The 18,558-nt window shown below is 41.0% G+C and overlaps 1 protein-coding gene and 10 non-coding genes across 17 annotated transcripts in view; 1 reads left to right on the forward strand and 10 right to left on the reverse strand.

Annotated features, from left to right (window-relative positions):
* Positions 1-5,039: 5,039 nt before the first annotated feature.
* Positions 5,040-5,116, reverse strand: LOC141569416 (small nucleolar RNA SNORD81). Its single transcript, XR_012493025.1, has one exon. It is a non-coding gene; the product is annotated as a small nucleolar RNA SNORD81 (small nucleolar RNA).
* Positions 5,117-5,256: 140 nt separating this feature from the next.
* Positions 5,257-5,334, reverse strand: LOC141569418 (small nucleolar RNA SNORD47). Its single transcript, XR_012493027.1, has one exon. It is a non-coding gene; the product is annotated as a small nucleolar RNA SNORD47 (small nucleolar RNA).
* Positions 5,335-6,007: 673 nt separating this feature from the next.
* LOC141569421 (small nucleolar RNA snR60/Z15/Z230/Z193/J17) lies at positions 6,008-6,087 on the reverse strand. The gene has a single exon (XR_012493030.1). It is a non-coding gene; the product is annotated as a small nucleolar RNA snR60/Z15/Z230/Z193/J17 (small nucleolar RNA).
* Positions 6,088-6,248: 161 nt separating this feature from the next.
* Positions 6,249-6,334, reverse strand: LOC141569417 (small nucleolar RNA SNORD79). Its single transcript, XR_012493026.2, has one exon. It is a non-coding gene; the product is annotated as a small nucleolar RNA SNORD79 (small nucleolar RNA).
* A 328-nt stretch (positions 6,335-6,662) lies between these two features.
* Positions 6,663-6,727, reverse strand: LOC141569425 (small nucleolar RNA SNORD78). Its single transcript, XR_012493033.1, has one exon. It is a non-coding gene; the product is annotated as a small nucleolar RNA SNORD78 (small nucleolar RNA).
* Positions 6,728-6,981: 254 nt separating this feature from the next.
* LOC141569420 (small nucleolar RNA SNORD44) lies at positions 6,982-7,045 on the reverse strand. Its single transcript, XR_012493029.1, has one exon. It is a non-coding gene; the product is annotated as a small nucleolar RNA SNORD44 (small nucleolar RNA).
* Positions 7,046-7,339: 294 nt separating this feature from the next.
* Positions 7,340-7,411, reverse strand: LOC141569424 (small nucleolar RNA SNORD77). Its single transcript, XR_012493032.1, has one exon. It is a non-coding gene; the product is annotated as a small nucleolar RNA SNORD77 (small nucleolar RNA).
* Positions 7,412-7,676: 265 nt separating this feature from the next.
* On the reverse strand, positions 7,677-7,760 carry LOC141569415 (small nucleolar RNA SNORD24). The gene has a single exon (XR_012493024.2). It is a non-coding gene; the product is annotated as a small nucleolar RNA SNORD24 (small nucleolar RNA).
* A 164-nt stretch (positions 7,761-7,924) lies between these two features.
* On the reverse strand, positions 7,925-7,986 carry LOC141569426 (small nucleolar RNA SNORD75). Its single transcript, XR_012493034.1, has one exon. It is a non-coding gene; the product is annotated as a small nucleolar RNA SNORD75 (small nucleolar RNA).
* A 383-nt stretch (positions 7,987-8,369) lies between these two features.
* Positions 8,370-8,449, reverse strand: LOC141569419 (small nucleolar RNA SNORD74). Its single transcript, XR_012493028.1, has one exon. It is a non-coding gene; the product is annotated as a small nucleolar RNA SNORD74 (small nucleolar RNA).
* Positions 8,450-8,748: 299 nt separating this feature from the next.
* Positions 8,749-18,558, forward strand: part of ZBTB37 (zinc finger and BTB domain containing 37) — a 28,007-nt gene continuing 18,197 nt past the window's right edge. For 2 of the 7 annotated variants that reach the window (XR_016022709.1, XR_012492841.2), the window contains exons 1-3: positions 8,749-9,809; positions 10,916-11,872; positions 13,472-13,571. Coding sequence is in view for 5 of the 7 variants with exons in the window: in XM_088801572.1 (XP_088657698.1) it covers positions 10,950-11,872; positions 13,472-13,571 (1,023 nt within the window). In the remaining 2 variants the exon portion in view is untranslated. Of the gene's footprint in view, positions 9,810-10,912; positions 11,873-13,471; positions 13,572-18,558 lie in introns of all 7 variants that reach the window. The other 5 variants (XM_088801572.1, XM_088801571.1, XM_019724546.3 and 2 more) reach the window with 5 other exon arrangements.

Raw genomic sequence — 18,558 nt, forward strand, 5'->3', positions numbered from 1 at the left:
GTCAGAGGATGAGTCTGATGGGACTGTTTTATGCTCTTGGGCTTTGGTTGAATAGAACAATGCATCACACAGCTGCTCTCCCTTTCCCAGAGTTCCCCTCTGAAGAGCCAGAACACTGACAATGGTCACATTCCTCGCTGTTGATTTTTTGTTAACACATAACTCACCTTAAGGATACTGCCTCAAGGATGCTTTTTCCCGTAACATGAGAAATAACCAGGTACACAGTAAAAAATGTTAGATGAGGTATCTATACAACAGTCGTATACGTTGTGCACATTTCAGTCCCCTGCATTTAAGACAATGGACTTAGCTTTTTGATCTCAGGACTCCTTACATTCTTTAAAATATACTGAGGATTCTAAAGAGGTCTGCTACCATGTTTCCCCAAAAATAAGACCGGGTCTTATATTAATTTTTGCTCCAAACGATGCATTAGGGTGTATTTTCAGGGATGTCTTATTTTTTCATGTGTAACAATCTACATTTATTCAAATAGTCATGTCACGTCATCTTCTGGAACATCGCCATACGTACTAAATGTGTCCGTCTGGCTGACGATCTTAACTGGGGCTTCTTTTGGGGTAGGTCTTATTTTGGGGAAACACGGTACTAGTATGGCAGGTAGGAATTAAGATTTCTCATGTATTTATTAATTCACTTTAATATAACCCATTACATTAACACCAATAGCATATTTTTATTTTAAAAAGTATTTTCTAAAAAATTAGAAGAGTGGCATTGTTTTACATTTCTGCAAATCATGTCTGGCTTAATAGAAGACACGGGATTCCCATATCTGCTTCTGTGTTCTATCTGTTTTGATACATTGTTTTGATTGAAATATATAAAGAAAATCTGGCTTCAGACAGATATGAAGTTGGAAAGGTGAGGAGTATTTTAATAGCCTTTTCTGATAGTTACAGATATTCTTCCTTGATACTACACCAGAACTTGACAAGTTCCTTAAAGGTTACTTGCAATGTGGAATCTGAACTATATAAATGAAGTTTTCTAAAAGTCCATTGGTCTATGTCGTATTTTGAATACAATTCTTACCTATGCATAATTTTTAACAGTACACATTGATCATTTGGAAATGACTGGTTCACTGTTATGCAAATCTTCCAAATGTTGACACATTTCATTCTACAATTTCTATAAAATCACATTAATATAACTACTGATCCCATCACAAGTCTAAGTATGGAGAAGCTGTAAGTGCACAGTGACATACAAACTTTCCAAAATTCTAATTTTCATTTGAAAGCTTCAATTTTATCATTGGCAACAAATACCATCAGTTTTTTCCAAACTTGTTTATTTTTGAGAAAATATCTGCCAAATATGAATATGATCTTAATTTGCCTGTCTTTTTTTCAAGTAAAAATGATGTTCTATGGATAAAGCAGGTAATTCAGCTTGTAACAAACACGGATACATGTTTTTTCTAGGAAAAAAACTATACGTGGTAAGTGGCAGAAGTGCTTCATGTGTACTTCCTATTGTCACACAAAACATTAAAATGACATACTCAACGTCGAGATTTAATAACTGAAATTCCAGAATGATAAATAGTATAATGCTGTATAAAGGAAGGAGTACCCAAATTTGTAATCTTTAAATATGCCTCTCCAAGATTTCCGAATCAGAAAAGGGCACTTATATATAATATAAAAGAGGGAACGAGAATACACAAACTTTATACATAATGTATAGAATTCCTCACCGGTCTGTTAGGGAAGATCAGTCCTCTCTCAAAATGCTCCAGCGATCCCCTATCAGAGAAAAGCCAGTCTTTACATTGGCCTCAAAGCTGGCATAACCTGCCACTTCACTACCCGACCGGGTCCTCCCACACGCCTCCGTGCGCCCTCTGCCCCACTCACACAGGTGTCCTTGCTTTCCCTGGTGTTCACCAGGCACGAGCCCATGTTCAGGCCTTTGTCCTAGCTACCCCAGCAAGTTTCCTCCAAGTAATTCCATTGTTCACACCCTAATACCGTCTTTGCTCAAATGCTTTCCAATGAGGATGTTCCCGAAAACCATATATGAATGAGCCCCTGCCTCCCACCAGCACCCTCAGCCCTCACCCCCCACTGTATTTTCCCCTGTAACATTAATCCCTTTGTCTGATACGTTTTGCTTAGTTTGCCAGACTAGAATGTAAGCTCCCAGAGGAGCAGGGATTTTTGTTTGTTCTCCAGGATGTTCTCAGCACTGAAAACACCATTTGGCATATAGTAGGTGCCTAATAAGCATCTGTGAATTATCAATGATTGACTAATACATAGCCAGCTCTGGGCTAGAAGCTGGAGGGGCAAGGAAATAAATTGTGGTCCTCATCCTAGAGATTTCAGCCTGGTAGGGAAGACCCAGAGTGATATTGATATTTGGTAAACTGTTACATGAAGCCATGCAGAGAAGAGGGAAGGCCTCTTAAAGCAGACTGCCTCAAATGCTGGCAGCTTGTTGCTATGCCAGTTTAATTCTTGGCACAGACCTTCCTTTAAATGCCTGGGGTGAACAGGTAGGTCACTACAGGTCCAGTCTCAGCTTTCTCATCAGTACACCAACACTTTCCCTAGCTGTGAAAGAGCTTGAGAATCTTTTTAAAAAACTGTGAACACACAGCTTTTTTAAAGATGAAAATCAATTTACCTTAAAAGCTGTGACATTTGAAGGATCAACAAGCACTGGTTTTGAATTCCGGAATCCAGCTTTCTAGTTTGAGACTACCATTGCATGGCGGCCCTGTGATGTTGGCAGGACACACAAGACAGATGGTATACTCAACTCAAACTACAGTTTGTTGGCTGTGATGGGTTGAATCAATTAACAGGTTTTCCATTTCTTCAATGAAACTCATTTACATGGGATCTCCCTTAGTAAATGGGTGTCATTTTTCAGGGGACCAAATCAATGAGGATATTGGAAGTTTAAGTCCAGAATCAGTGATTCAAACTAGTTACCAGTGCTGTAACAGCAACCTACACACCCCATTGGCCCACAGCTTCCCCAGTCCATGTGACGGGTTGTAGAATGTTTACTAGAATGAGCAGATCAGATTCTTAGTCCAACCTCCCACCAGTGCCAGCCTAACGTCACGTTAGTGTTTAAATCAGCAGTCCTTTTGGATACAGGGTTCACGTTCCACAAAGCCTCAACTCCTGTGAAGCCAGCATTCCCCCATCCCAAGCACAAACACTAACTTTTCAGATCAAGATTAATATTCCTGCCTGTAGTGGTTTTGGCCTTTTCTTCTGGTACTCGGAAATGCTTCAGTATTAATTCTGTCAATTACAAATATGATGAACTAGTATATTGACTGTCAGCTACCTATAGCCTCTGGTAACTATCCTATTTATCTGTAACATGGAGAGAATTCCTATTTTGCCGTCATTGAAAAGATTGAAACTTAGCACGTAACACTCAAGACAGGTATTTCTCATCACCCGTTTATCAGAGACAGGTTTAATGCCTGTACTAGATATGTCCCTTCAGATTTGCTTCCTCACTTTCTGGGGTTTCCCACCAGCCAGCCATCGTGTTCACCTAATGGCAGTCATCCAGACCAGTCCGTGACAGGAAGTAATTTATGCCCCACTTCAAAGTCAGGGTACTTTATCTTCAGCCTTCTGTTACCCTACCCCAAAACTTCTAAAAGATTCACTCATCACATCTAATTCTTTCAGTTAACAAATACATGCCAAGTAGCGGTATAATTTAAGAGCTACCATGTTTCCCTGAAAATACGACCTAGCCAGACCATCAGCTCTAATGGGTCTTTTGGAGCAAAAATAAGACCCGGTCTTATTTTACTGTAAGACTGGGTCTTCTATTTTTTCTCCAAGACGCATTAGAGCTGATGGTTCAGCTAGGTCTTACTTTTGGGAAAACACGGTAGTGCAGGTGGTGACGGTTCCATTTCAGTGTCAGGGACTATGGGAAGAGCAATTTGAGTAGGCACCAGGAACTTAAAATGTGGGTGCTGGAACTTTCCTGAACCAAGGAAAGAAAGCTTAAAATTTTGAAGCATAGACATCAATGTGGATAGAGCTAACAGAGGTCAAAGCAGAATGTATTATTTCCTCATACTCTTAACTGACAGAAACCAGCAGCACCTAATATTCGGGGAAGTAGCCACTTTTATCCAGATTTGCAATATTCATAGTGAAGCTATCAAACTGGGAAATCCTAAATGGCAACATGACAAGGCAGTGTTCCAACTCCAAATGCTAAATTAGAAAGTGAGCTGAAACTTGACTGGCAGGTACTATTGGGGCTTTTCTGTTACAAGAAGCCAAAGAGCTAATGGTTTCTCTGGGAATGTAAGGAGTAACTGGCAACTCACTGGGTATAACTCTCATTAAGTAACCTAAGTGCATGCCTCATTTGATTTACAATTAGTTCTCCTAAATAACCATTTCCCAATGGACTATTTACCCACAATACTAATGACCTCAAAATTTGGTTTTGTCCCATTTTCTACGCTTTCCTTTTAAAATATGCATCTTTGGGGAGACCTGAGACTACCAGTCACCGCCTCACACATCAATTGTGGCATCTAACACTTGCCAGACTCATCATCAAGGTGCTTTCAGCAAATGCAAGTTTTCCAGTTTCTGCATTCAGTACCACTGTTGACATTAAGAGCATCTGCTTGATGCAATTTCATCTGTGTATTTGTTTTGATGGCGCACTTGCCTATTTTGGATATTAAGGGGACCACTAAGGAAGGGCTGCAGTTGTTCCTCGGCATTAATTGCACTTTCAAACCTGAGACATCCTGTAAAAAACCAACAGGCTGTATCACACTAGGGCAGCTAGTGCTACGGGGTCTTATTTACAAAGGTGTCCCATTTTCTTGCCTTCATCCCATTAAAGGTGAAATAAGCAGACTTGACCAGATGGTTTATAAAAATTTATTTAAATTGAAAGTTGATCTATCCATGAGCATCCATCCAGCTGCCTGTAGGAACAAAGCTATTTTCAGTCACATTTCCAAATTTCAATTCTAAATAGGCATTTGAAGTACACAGAATATCAGATCTTTTATCATCATCAAGTAATCAGTGAGAGAGTTCAAGTTGGGGTGAGATCATCACGTATTCTGGAATAAGACAACACTGCCGATATTTTGAAGGCTTACCTCTCAACAGGTCAGCTGTATGACTGCCGTCATAAATGCCCTAAAAACAAAGATCATGTATTAATCATGGTAAAAAGAGCTTGCGTAAGCAACGTTAGTAAAGTAACCTCAGAATAAAAATGGAACGGTTTTATTAGTGATATCATTCTGTTTCATTTGGCAGAATCATTACATCACTGGTTACATCTTAAGATATTATACATACCAAAGACAGACTTACCTTGAAATCTTCACAACGGAAGGTCTGCCTGTTTGATGAAAGGACATGCGTTGGTTATTTGCCCCACTTAGTTCCCCCCATTTTTGTAATCCATGTTTCATCTTTAACTTTTGGAAAAGTAACATGTAAGGCAGTGAACCTATTCTGAACCTTTCACGTATAATGGTGGATGCACTTACTTCATCATACATTTGTCCAAACCCATAGAAAGCACACCACCATGAATGAACCCTAATGTAAACGATGGACTTTGGGTGGTAATGAGGTCAGTGCAGGTTCATAATTTTAACAAAAGGTCCATTCTGGTGGCTGGGTTATCAACAATGAGGTGTATAAATACAGGGTATATGGGAACTCGGCACTTCCTACTCAATTTTGCTGTGAATCGAAGTGCAATGATCAACTTAATTAAAAACTAAAACAGCTAGATAACCCATTCTGGTATTAGCTACAGATTTACATATAAGCCACAAACATTTCCTCACAAAATGCTACCTGCACTTCTCCAAACGTGATTTAATCTTTAAATGCAATAGAACATTTGTATGAGACATTAGCTGTCCAAACCCCTGAATGTTTTTCGTGGGACAATGGCTAATTCCCCTTTTTGAGGTTAGAAATAGGATTATTGCAGCCAGATACATCAGATAGGAGCGAAAGACAACATTGCTCGTCACTGTTCATCGGCTGAACTATGTTATCATCATTGTATCGGCTTTCAAGCACTTAACACAGAAAACAAACGTGATGCTGTACCTTTTGCTTAAGAACTCTGCTCCAGACCCGTAGCCAACACAACTCTTCACACCTGCAGAAATTGACTCAAATTTAGTAACAGGTAGTAAGTTAATAGGTCAATTTCTAAATTTTCCCAGGTACTGTTTCAGTTTTTTAAAAAATCTTCACTTTTTTTCAGAGAGATTCCCATCTGTTTTAAATTTCAAAAATCATCACTAACAGCATCTTGCTTACTAAGATTAGGTAAGATTTAACAAAATACCTACCTTTATAGAAAAGGTTTCCAAAATCTGCACCTAAAAAACGAAAAAAAAATTTAATACTGCTTATTTCTTCCAACTGCCTAGTGGTTGGCAACACTAACAGTCGACAACGATCACATTTCAGCAATATAAACCTGAGGACCAGGAGGCCAAGACCTGTTTCCTCGTCTTACCCTGAGCATGCCATCCATGGGTAAAATGTGGCTCCAGTAGCTAGAAGAGAAACAAAACATCTTTCATTAGCATGTCAAATACCATTAGATGCTCTCCTCAGTTACTTGTCGCAGGGTTCTTCAGTGTTAGATGTGTCTACACGCTCACTTCAGGTCAGACATTTGATCAACATCATTACAAAAACCCTACCCGGAGCGTGCGTAACAAGCGTTCACTAAGCAAATATGAAGTAATCAGATGCTTGGTAGTGAAGCACTACGTTATCAGCATTTTCAGTAAGTTTTGAGTTTACTGAAATGTTTTTAAACTGACACTTACCAAAACAATACAGCCAGTCCAGACAGGTCAAAGACTCAAGTCCACCTACAAAATAATAGTGGTTTTACAATAGCCTAAGGTGAATTTTCTCCTCATAAATCCAAGGAAAGGCCTGAAATCAGGTAGAGCTAATAATTAAGACCTTCACGTTCAGTCAGTATTTGCTTATCATCATACAGGCTGCTTTTACAAATCATAACATCTTACTAAAGGTAACAGGACAGGTTCTGGCATTCAGTGCATTGAGAACAGCATTCAAAACCTTCATGGTACGAATGAATGCTTCCTATGCATTTACAAGGCACCCCTGAACACCATTGGCCTTCTGTCATGTTTGCCCCATTACCGACGTTTCATTATAATTTTACTTACCACGTCAGCTTTCAGCCAGTTCCTTTTAGTGCCTACAAAAATGAAACCAGATTCAGTAGTGGTACTTTGCTTATACTATTAGCAGCAAACCTGTCCAACACCAGACACATCAGACAAATAAACGGTACATCTCTTCACAATTCAATCTGCTGAACTATGCAACCATCATAGTATCTGTTTCAGGTGTCCCCCAGCATTAAATATAAAATATCAGAATGCAGAAGTTTGAGAAAGGCAGGAAAACCCTAAACATCAGCAGTTCTGACAACTTGTTATCCCTCTAAAAATAATTGAAAGGTACTGGGTAATATGACTGAAAATGCTTCTCACCTGTCTGCCCATGGCTTGAGCGTGATGCTTACGCTTCAGGATCTGGGAAGAAAAAAGCTTCATGTAAACTTAGGTGCAACCTCTATGTTCTCTAAATCACTATTTTGTGTGCCTCAGTTAGTATAATGGTGGTTTAATAATTCTCGTCATTCTCACAGTCAAGAGTAGCAAATAAAATGTCATCATTGTGGCACTCAGCAGACTTCTCAACCTAACTTCCCTTTGTGAGGGAGTTTCAGTAACTTACCCCAGTGACTGTTCTCATTCCTTTGTCACAGAGCTAGAAAACAGACACAAAGAATACCCAATCAATCATACTGTGCAACCAAGTTCAATATTAATATCCTTAAGTATTTAAGCCTCAGAATACAATTTTTCAGAAATCCCTTCTGTCCACTACTCTTAAACCATCATAGGCTTAACAAAAAGACCACTTTCAAGCAGATTTCATTCTTCCCAGTTATTTACGTTTCTTACCTGTCCATCAGAGGCCAACAAAAGCCACGCTGCATTCGTGCCTAGCATACCTAAAGAAAAATTAGTTCTTTTAGTTCAGTTTGTTCTAAATTGGGCATTTCGTCGTTTCTCTACCACCTATGCAAATCGTTTACATCACTCATTGCATGCACTTAGATATCGAGCATTGCACAAAGTTCAAATTAAGAACCACTGATGGAATCAATGGTGCAGAATGCAGTGATTTAAAGAACCACGTGGATTACCCCAATTAACGGCCTCCCAGCAGGAAGCGACTCCGGCCCAGGTCACTGACAAAGGCCTACTAGGCTGGGTGACTCGGCATGCGCCGCCATCAGAGCTGTTGGCATTCATCAACAGTCTCAGATGTCCCTACCAACACAGGCTTCATCAGAGGCAGAGCATATGAGCCGAGGTTGTTCCGCAGTTCCGCCCAAAAAACCGAGTAGTTGAGTTTAGGTCGAGCCTGCACTCAACGCGCAATCCCCCACCATCCTTATCTTGTGGATCACGCACTGGCTTGGGACTGGCCTAGAAATGCCAGTCAGTTTAAGAAGACTTTAACTGCCAAGGCCTGGACGCCTCGAGCCACGAACCCATTTAGCAGCTTCAAAAAGATAACAGACATACCAAAAACCCGACTTCCAGCCTCGAAAGACCGAGATGGCGTCCAGGAGCCTGTATATAAGGATTCCTTTCCATGACGTCATGACGCACTCCCCCCGCCAGCGTCGTTTCAGCTCCGCCTCCAGGCCCACCTCCTTCCCTCCCTGTAAGCCCGCCCCCGCATCATTGTGGGCGGGGATACGAACGGCCGCGTGACGCGAGGCTCCCACCCTCCTACCGACTGAGAAGGAAGAGAGGGAAGGGGAGGGGGCGCGAGGGACGGAAAGCGCTTGGGGAGGGGGAAGGCGGGCGGTGTAAGAGTGAGTGATTTCCTTCCGGCACGTCGCCCGCTCTGGGGGAGGGGGTGGGGGGATTCACTTCCGGGACGGTGTTGCGGCCCATTCCGGCCCATTTCCACCCCCGGAGGTAGGTGCTGCTCCTTGACTGGGCTCGGGCCCCGCACTCCGGTCCCGCTGCCCTACCCCGGGGCCGCGCTGCCCGATCTCCGCTGCAACCTGCTCCTGGGGCGCTCAGCCACTTCCCTTCACCCCCTCGCAAGGCACCCGGAGACCTTCCACCCTCTTGGCCCCGGGCCGGGCGGAGGTACCGGACCCGCCCCCTCGCCGAGCCCCTCCCTCAGGACCCCGGGATGGGCGGCCCCCTCCCCCACCGGAGCCCGGCCACACCCAGACACACACACCCACCTCTGGGCAGCTCCCCGCCCGCCTACGCCTGCCGCCTGGACCCGGTCCCGGGGCGACGCCCCCTTCCCGGTCCTTTACCCTCACCTGATCGCTCGTTGCCGGGCCGCACGCCTTGCTCCCCCTCTCGTCCCCCGCCCCTCGGTGACATTTCGCCGCTCAGCCAGTTCCCGGCTCCCCACGTTTCCTAACGCCGACGAAAGCCGCTCAAGTACCGGAGCGGCCAACCCCAAGCCGTTCCCGATTCTCCCTCTTACAGCTCTCACCCCTCCAGTGCCGACGGTAGAGAAAGACCTTACTCCAGGGGCTTCCTCCTCACTGGGGAATTGCCGGAACGAGCAAACAAAAAAGGCGCTGGTGTAGGCTCCAAAATAAACACATCTGAATTCATGATGACATCGACAGAGGCTCTTACTGGATTAAAAGTTTTCAAACAATCAAAAACGCTTTGGAAAAAGGTCAGATTGGCTAAAGTTGGTTCTTAAAAGCAGTGTGTACACTTCCCTATGTAGTGATAAGTGTGTCCTAAATGCGGGCAATACTGGGAGCTTGGCAGGATAAGTTCCCAAAGTTTCAGGTCTTAGGTAACTGAAGTTTTATAAATTTACAGATAAATGAAACACATTGGGCTCAAGTCAGTGCTTTCCTATTGGGATTTATGCAAACTGCTCTCAACCTCTGAAGAATGTTGGATGCAATTACAGACATAAGTGTTTCCGGTATTTTTAAAAACTCTTAATGTAGAAATATTGGCCATACTTGGTAAATGCTCTGCTTTTTACTAGCTTTCATGAACCAAATTTCAGAATTAAAGGATCACCACCACCCTGAAATTCCCAACTTTGAGTTTAGATAGAGGCAGGTATATCTACCCTTTTCTCATTCTGAGAGTGAAGTTCAAGTTCTCTGCATCTTGATTGGGTCCTGTAGCATCTTTCCTAACCTAGAGTTTGCCTCAGTCCTAAACTCAAAGCCTTTTTTGTGAAGGCTGTGGCTCTTCAGCTTAGAAATAATGGCTTACATTCTTGTGGGATATTAGTGACTTTCTATAATAATAAACATAACTCACGAAACAGTAGTCAAATGCTAAGAGGGGTATCTAATCAACCCATCTGTGTAATTACATTGATTCAAAAAACTTAAGTCTCATTTATTTCCTCCAAAGAAAAGCTGTCACAGGATTTCATAGTGTGTGCAAATACCTTATAGTTAACACTTAAAAAAACACACAAAAAAACGGTCACAACTGCTTTTCCCCCCTCTATTCTATTGAACTTCTGTTTTAATGTTGCATAGCTTGTTAGTAAAGAAAACATGGGCATAAACTGGAATTTTTAGGAGTTTAACAATCATTTTTTGGTTTTCACAGCATCTTGCTGTGAAACCTGAACTGAAAAACCTGTTGGTACTACTTTTCTATATCTAAACATAAGGCAGGTTATCTCTTTTTACTGGAAGGTTTTGAAATTTTGCCAAGTAATATTTTTAAACAGGTTTGAATTGGAAAGCATGAGGGAAGTGAAATTATAATTACTGATGAGAATATGGTTTCCTCTTTCAGCAGGGTTGAATGCCTGCCTGCACCCTCGGGCCCCACCATGGAGAAAGGTGGTAACATACAACTGGAGATCCCTGACTTCAGCAACTCCGTCCTGAGCCATCTCAACCAGCTGCGCATGCAGGGCCGGCTCTGTGATATCGTGGTCAACGTGCAAGGACAGGCTTTTCGGGCTCACAAAGTGGTCCTGGCTGCCAGCTCCCCCTATTTCCGGGATCACATGTCCTTGAACGAGATGAGTACTGTCTCCATTTCAGTCATCAAGAACCCCACTGTTTTTGAACAGCTCCTTTCTTTCTGCTACACCGGGAGGATATGCCTGCAGCTGGCAGATATCATCAGCTACCTGACAGCTGCCAGTTTTCTGCAGATGCAGCATATCATCGACAAATGCACACAGATCCTGGAAGGCATTCATTTCAAAATTAACGTGGCCGAGGTGGAAGCGGAATTAAGTCAGACGAGGACAAAGCACCCAGAGAGACCACCAGAGTCTCCCACGGTGACACCCAATCTAAACCGCTCCCTTAGCCCACAACATAATGCCCCAAAGGGAAGCCGGCGAGGTCAGGTGAGTGCCGTGCTGGATATCAGGGATTTCAGTCCTCCCGAGGAGTCCACCAGCCCGCAGATCATTGAACAGAGTTCTGATGTGGAGAGCCGGGAGCCCATCCTTCGGATCAATCGAGCAGGACAGTGGTACGTGGAGACAGGAGTAGCCGACCGAGGGGCACGCAGTGATGATGAAGTGAGGGTTCTTGGAGCCGTCCACATCAAAACTGAAAATCTGGAGGAGTGGCTTGGGCCTGAGCATCAGCCTTCCGGAGAAGATGGGAGCAGCGCAGAGGAAGTCACTGCAATGGTGATTGACACCACCGGCCATGGTTCCGTGGCACAGGAAAATTACACGTTCGGATCTTCAGGAGCCAAGGCGGCTCGGCCCACGAGCAGTGAAATCGACAGGTACGTTCAGTTTTGGTTACCCGCCTACTGGCCATGGTGCAGACATCACTAAAACGGGCCCCTGTGTGATGAGCATCTTCCTTACTTGAGGTTCTCAGCCAAAATAAGTTGTGTTGGGGAAACTGGAGGTGTGCCAAAAGACTTGCATTCTTATTTTTTCAAAGCAGGAAGCTCTAGTCCTGAAGTATTCACAGTGTTGTGAGAACTATGGTAAAGTTAGACACTTCATGAATCAGAATACCATCTGCAGCCACCCGAGGATCAGTAATTGCCAGGGCTTCCTGGAAGTGCCAGGCAGGGAGCTGACCATCAGCCGGTATGTTGTCACACAGGTGGGTGGCCTGGGAGGACTTTTACTTGCCTTTGTAGCACTGTTCACTTTTCTTTGCCCCCACCTACCAAATGAGAGGAAGTAAGGTACCAGCACTGATTGTTCCTTTTCAGTTAATGCAATCACAGTACGGGAATTCCACAGAAAAGCTTTTTGGATGGTTTTCATTCCTTTTTTCACTTGTCCTTTGGTGATGTCTTCCCTGGTTTTCACTGATGCCTGCTACTACCACAAGCCTGAGAGTCTGTTTTTTTAACTAGTGCTACCATGACGTGTGCCTCCCTTGTCTCTTTGTAGTACATTGCAATTGTTAGCACAGTTCTCTTCGGTAGAAATAGCAATAGTTTTAATATAAGTAAATTGAAAGACGGTCTCTGTTGAATATTTCTTTTTTTCCATTGGTTCACATCTGGTCTTAAGAGACATGTGTCACAGAAATTCAGGTAGTATATGCTGTACCCACTTCAGGTGGTCTTGATTTGAGTGTTTTCCTTCTTGTGTCCTTAATAGTTAAAACATTCTTGAGCACAATACTTGTTGTCCCTCATGTTAGTACTGTATCCGAATAGCTTAAATGCCCAATACTTTTAAATCTCTATGATCTATGTATCAACAATCCAAAATATGTAGCAAATTATCATGGAGTCTGGGGGAAGGAACAACCAAAAATCTAATAGTTACATAGAAAAAACAAAATTATAGACCCGTTTTTTTTTTTTTTTTTAATTGGGGCTTATTGGAGAACAGTATGTTTGTCCAAGGCCCGTCAGCTCCAAGTCGTTGTCCTTCAGTCTAGTTGTGGAGGGCGCAGCTCAGCTCCAAGTCCAGTCGCCGTTTTCAATCTTAGTTGCAGGGGGCGCAGCCCACCATCCCATGCGGGAAGTGAACCAGCAACCTTGTTGTTAAAAGTTCCTGCTCTAACCAACTGAGCCGTCCGGCCGCCCCATAGACCCGGTTTCAATTAATTCTTTTATGGTCTCCCAGTACTTACGTAAGGATAGAAGCTTATATTTAGCCTTAGCTTCACCGGGTCGTGTGGCCTATCTGCTATGTCATTTTGTGTTTCTTACATTTACTAGGGCAACCTTTCTTGTCTTATTTCAAATCAGATCGTATATATTAACTTTCTGAAAGTATTTCTTAGTAATCTGTTGTTCAGATTGTTCCCCCTTCCTCAAGCCATGGGATGAAGAGGGTGGACATCATAATTGTTGAAGTTCCTTAACACTCCTTTGCTATTAGTCCCCTTTTTGCTCCTCTTCCGACAGATTTAGCCCCTCCGGCAGTGTTGTCCCCTTGATGGAGAGATACAGAGCCAAAAGTGAGTCTCCTGGGAGAATCGATGAGCCTAAGCAGCCCAGCTCCCAGGTATGTAGTGTGAATGTAGGATTGCTGAGGTGGCTGAAGAAATTGCCACTGTGTGTGACAGAATAAATGACTCAAAAAGGAAAGACGTAGGAGAGGGAATGGTGACCCTGTTAAACAGTGTATGTGATGACTTTTTGTCTTCATTCTTGCTTGTGAGCGTGCAGGAAATACAATACACTTTTGGTATCAGCAGAGTTTGGGAAGTAGAAAAGATGAGATTGTGGAACTCTCCTGATTATAGAACCAGTGTATGGTTCTGAGAGTAGTAATAAAAAAATAACCCCCAAAACTACATGTGGGTCATTTAGGACCTGGGACGGAGAGTCTGATTCTGTATGTGTGTGGGTATAACACTACATAATTCACTAATTTATGTAATACTATGTATTTGTAAACCAATGCTTGTGCATTTTTGTATACGTTTGCATTTTTGTATCCTTGTATCTTTTCATTCATTTTCTTCGTGAATCTTTTATTAGACTAAAATGTTCTAGAACGGGTAGGAATGATGTCTTCTATTTTCTTTGCAACTCTCCTTAGCAAATAGTATAAGTAGTTGATTGATACTTTTGTTTATTTTTTCTCACAGGTCTCTATCATTGGACATTGATTTTTAAAAGATGGTGAACTCACCAAGTAGAACATAATACACTTTTGCTCTTTAAATGGAAACACTGGTGGATTAAGATTACATTGCTAATTTTTTTAGCTTCTATATTATACTGATAGTATCTTGTTTAGTTTTTATCTAAACAGTGGATGTTTATTGTGTCCACAGTATAGTAACAGCAGCGAGACATTGTTACAAACTTTATTTACTTTCATATTATCATGCCAATTTTTCAGACCAGAAAAGGAATTGTGACTATTATGAGAGAACTGTTTAGTTTTAATAAGATGTTAGAAAAAATATTAGGAGCATGGAGGAAAAGTAAGTTTACTCATATAATTAGGGCACTTTTTCTCCTCATCTCTCAAATAAGATGTGATGATTATGGGAAGGTGACTCTTATACAAATAAATACAGCTATGAGATACTGTTTTTATTTAAATACTAACAAAATATGCAAAACACATATAGATAAAACTAGACTTCAGTAACAGTAGGTGGGAACAGGAATACTTAAAAGGCAGTTACTAGAATCAACATCCACCTAAGGAAAGTGTTACTCAGGAGAGTTTAAATGCAATATTTCATGAAATAGTTAGAAAGAGATAACTTATTCCATATGTAGATGGAATAGGGATAAAAACTGGAATTCTACAAGGGTGTTTAGCTGACTGAAGCAGAAGGTACAGGATACAAAGGAATAGAAGATAAGTAATACTGTCTGGAGATGGTATTAAAAGATGAGGTGATATATGCCCTGACATGTATGAAAGTTTATTATGGTGAGTCTACTCACCAGTTATTTTTTCCCGCCACAAAGAACCAAATAGGACATGGACTTACAGCGAGAACAAATTTTAATAGACTTGAAGAGCTTCCTGATTTTAAGGGTGGTTAAACTGGCACAGACTACTAAGGTCACTTCTTTACTCAAAAATACTCTCCGGTTGTTTTCCTTTTTCTACCATGTGAAGGTTAAAATACTTGGCTTCACGTTCCACAGAATTTACAATCTTTCTAACCCAGCTTTTCTAACCACCCATCAGCATTCACTGTCTTATCCCAAACAGGCAGACTTTCTCTGTGTGTCAGAACCACATCAAACTTACTCCTGTCTCAGCACCCTGTCTGGGATGCCCTGTTCTTCCTGGGTATCTGCATCCACCCAAGGCCCAATGCCCTAACTAGCCCAGACCTCTTTGATCTCTCCTTGAACTCCTATAGTATTGGCAGTATTTGTAGTATTTGTATGATATAATTTTTCCTAATTTTCTACTGACTCATAGAAATCATTTTCTATTTGCATTAATTTTGTGTCTCCTAGATTGAAATCTCCTTGAGAGTGGAGTCCATATTTTGTAATCTTTGTATCTGACATTGTCTTATCCAGCACCCAATAAGTAGTAGTTGTTTTGCCACTAAGTAATTATGAGTAACTGAGGTTACTTAGTAGTCGTCCAATAAAGAGGCACCTACTAAGTAGGAGGGTATGTAATTGCCTGTGAAATCTTCAGTTTTGGAGATCTTTAAATAAAATTAAGAACCAGCTCAGATGATTTTTGAAGTTCCTTCAGTTCTGTGAGTCTCCGATTGTAATTGAAGGTTAGGATGGTGGATGGCTTTGAACACCATGTCAAGAATCTAGACTGCTATTTGTTTTGAAAAATGGGGAAATCATTTATGTGGAATTTATTCATTATTTCGAACACTTCGTTAAAAAAATAGTTACTGCACACCTACTACATACCAGGCACTGGTCCAGTTCTGGGATATTCTGCAGTGCAGATGTCCCTGTGCTCACAGAGTTTACAGTCTAGTATGGAATTGCCCAGTGGAAAGAATGAAGTGACCCACCTCTTAGTGACAGAACTGGGAGCAGCCAGTCTTGTCCTTGCCTCTTTTTAAAGTTCTAAGGAATAAAACTACCAAATACATCATTGCCTTTGACAAGGACCTAATCTACAGTTCATGCTCAGTCAGTGGCTCTTTCATTGCAGCTTTACTGCAATATTTTTTTTACATGAGATTGACCACAATGTGTGAGTTTTGTGCTTACAGTTCATCACAGATGGCTAAAATACATTTACTTTTCTGCTTATGGGCCATACTGGTATGACAATACTTTCCTTAGAAAGTTAAGCAGGTTGTTTTTATGAATAATACTGTGTATCCTCAAGATTATGAATAATGTGGGTTTGTAACGTTTCTTAGTAGGTACTATTCATTGAGCCTCATTATCTCATTCAATGCTCTTAGCAACCTATGAGATAGATGCTAGTATTGTATTCATTTTACAGATGAAGCGACGCATAGCGTAGTTAAATAACTTCCTCAAAGTCAGTAAGTAGGACACAGATTTGCACCCAGGTTCCAGCATCGTTTGCTGTACAGTACAGTAACATGGGTTCAAAATGCGTATTTCAAAGTACTGTGACCATGTTTGAGTCTCCTGAGACTCCAGTAGAGCTGGCAAAGCACCTGCTGACCTTTTCATTTTAGAGGAGAAAGCTAAACCTCAGAGAAGGTGTTCTGCGCATAGTCCGTGGTCACCCAGGACCGCTTAGTGGGATAATCCCTCAGTCTTCGGATGAGTTCAGTTTGTATTATCCAGGGAATTGGAGCAGAAAGGAAGTTGATGTCCAACAAATCAGAAATCATCTAAAACCTCAGTCTTAGCTGTTCCGTGAGTGACTGCACATGCTGCTTCCCAAACCTGCTGAGAACTGCCTCTGTTCTGTTGGAAATTCTGAAGAGCGTTGTAGCTAATGTATGTGAAAGGAGGCAAAACACATTTTTAGACATTTAAGAAAAGGGCACAAGATTAATTGCATATATATATTAATTGCATATGCATGTGTGTGTGTGCGCGCACGTAATAAGTTCAGAAGCCAGCAGGCTAAAAATATTACTAATTTCTGGGGCGGCCAGTTAGCTCAGTTGGTTAGAACACGGTGCTCTTAATAACAACGTTGCTGGTTCGATCCCCACCTGGGCCACTGTGAGCTGTATCCTCCACAACTAGATTGAAACAACTGCTTGACTTGGAGCTGATGGGTCCTGGAAAAACACTTAAAATACAAATAAAAGTTTAAAAAAAAAAAACGCTATTTCTGAATGATAATATCTTAATATAGAATTTTGAATGAAAACCGTTTATAAACCCAAGATCTTTAAATTATTAATTCAAAGAAATATATTTTTTCTACTCCAGCTTTCAGATAAGAGGAACCCATGTTTATTTCACATATTAAATACTTTGACTATTTAGATCATTATCAGATTAGGTAAAAAAAAATTGAGGTTTTATTTAATTGATATTAAGGAATTAGTTATTTTTTTTTAGGTGTGATAGTAGCATTTTGATTATATTAAGAAAAAAGAATCCTCATATTTTAGAGATCTGTACTAGAATATTTATGGATGGAATTATGTCTGCGAATTTTTTTTCAAAAATAATATGAGAAAGGAGAGCGATACATGAGGGTAAATAAAAAAATTGTCCATGGATTCATAATTGTTGGGTGATGGTATTCAACATACTATTCTGTCTAAAAATTCTAATAAAAAGTTCACATATATCGTTTGGCCTTCATAAAGAAAGTAAATCAGAAAAGGATAGCATTTATTTTGCAATAACTTAAAGCGTTAGTTGTCCAACAGCAGAGTTCTAATTCTGCTTTTATAATAATTGCTTTTTAATGTCAAGTAAATTAGTTATCGCAATGTAAGAAATTTAACTTGGCGGGAGGTACTTTACATTAAGAGAGGTTGGAGATTACTCTGTGTACTTTTAATAATCTGTTTAAATCAATTAAAAACCACTGCAAATAATAGGTATATACAATTAGATGATAATTTGTTTGCCTTTAGTATAAACAGTTGGAAAAGTGAATTAGCAACGTCATTAGGAATGTGTATTTCCCATTACTCTTTGTTTTGTCTGTTTTGTTCAAACGGTTTATCTTTAGTTCAGAGAGTAAAATCAGAAATCAAGTCTTGTACTTCTTGCTCTGACATTGTATTTGATGGACAGTAATCAGTCAGTAAATACTTACTGAGAATCAATTTGTGAAAAGCTTATAGGAAAGAGTAACCCAGCTAGTAAATTCATATTCAGTCTCGTTTCCTTTTCCAGCTCTTCTGTCAGTTTGCTCTGAGGTCGGTTAAACTTTGAGTAGTGCTGGAATGAAGATAATATGTTAGTATGACACTGAAATACTTTGGGATAAAAAGGAATGCTGTCGCCTACAAATTGTATACGTTTTTATAAAGCCAGTTACTAATTGATTAAATTTTGGTATCAATGATAATGCCATAAGTATAATTTATAATGTGCTTGTCATAATGTCAGATATACTAGCCGTTAGGCATGTTACA

This window comes from Rhinolophus sinicus, chromosome 11 (genome assembly GCF_057876585.1).
Source record: "Rhinolophus sinicus isolate RSI-liver-muscle chromosome 11, RSI-T2T, whole genome shotgun sequence".
In the NCBI taxonomy this organism is placed as follows: Eukaryota; Metazoa; Chordata; class Mammalia; order Chiroptera; family Rhinolophidae; genus Rhinolophus; species Rhinolophus sinicus.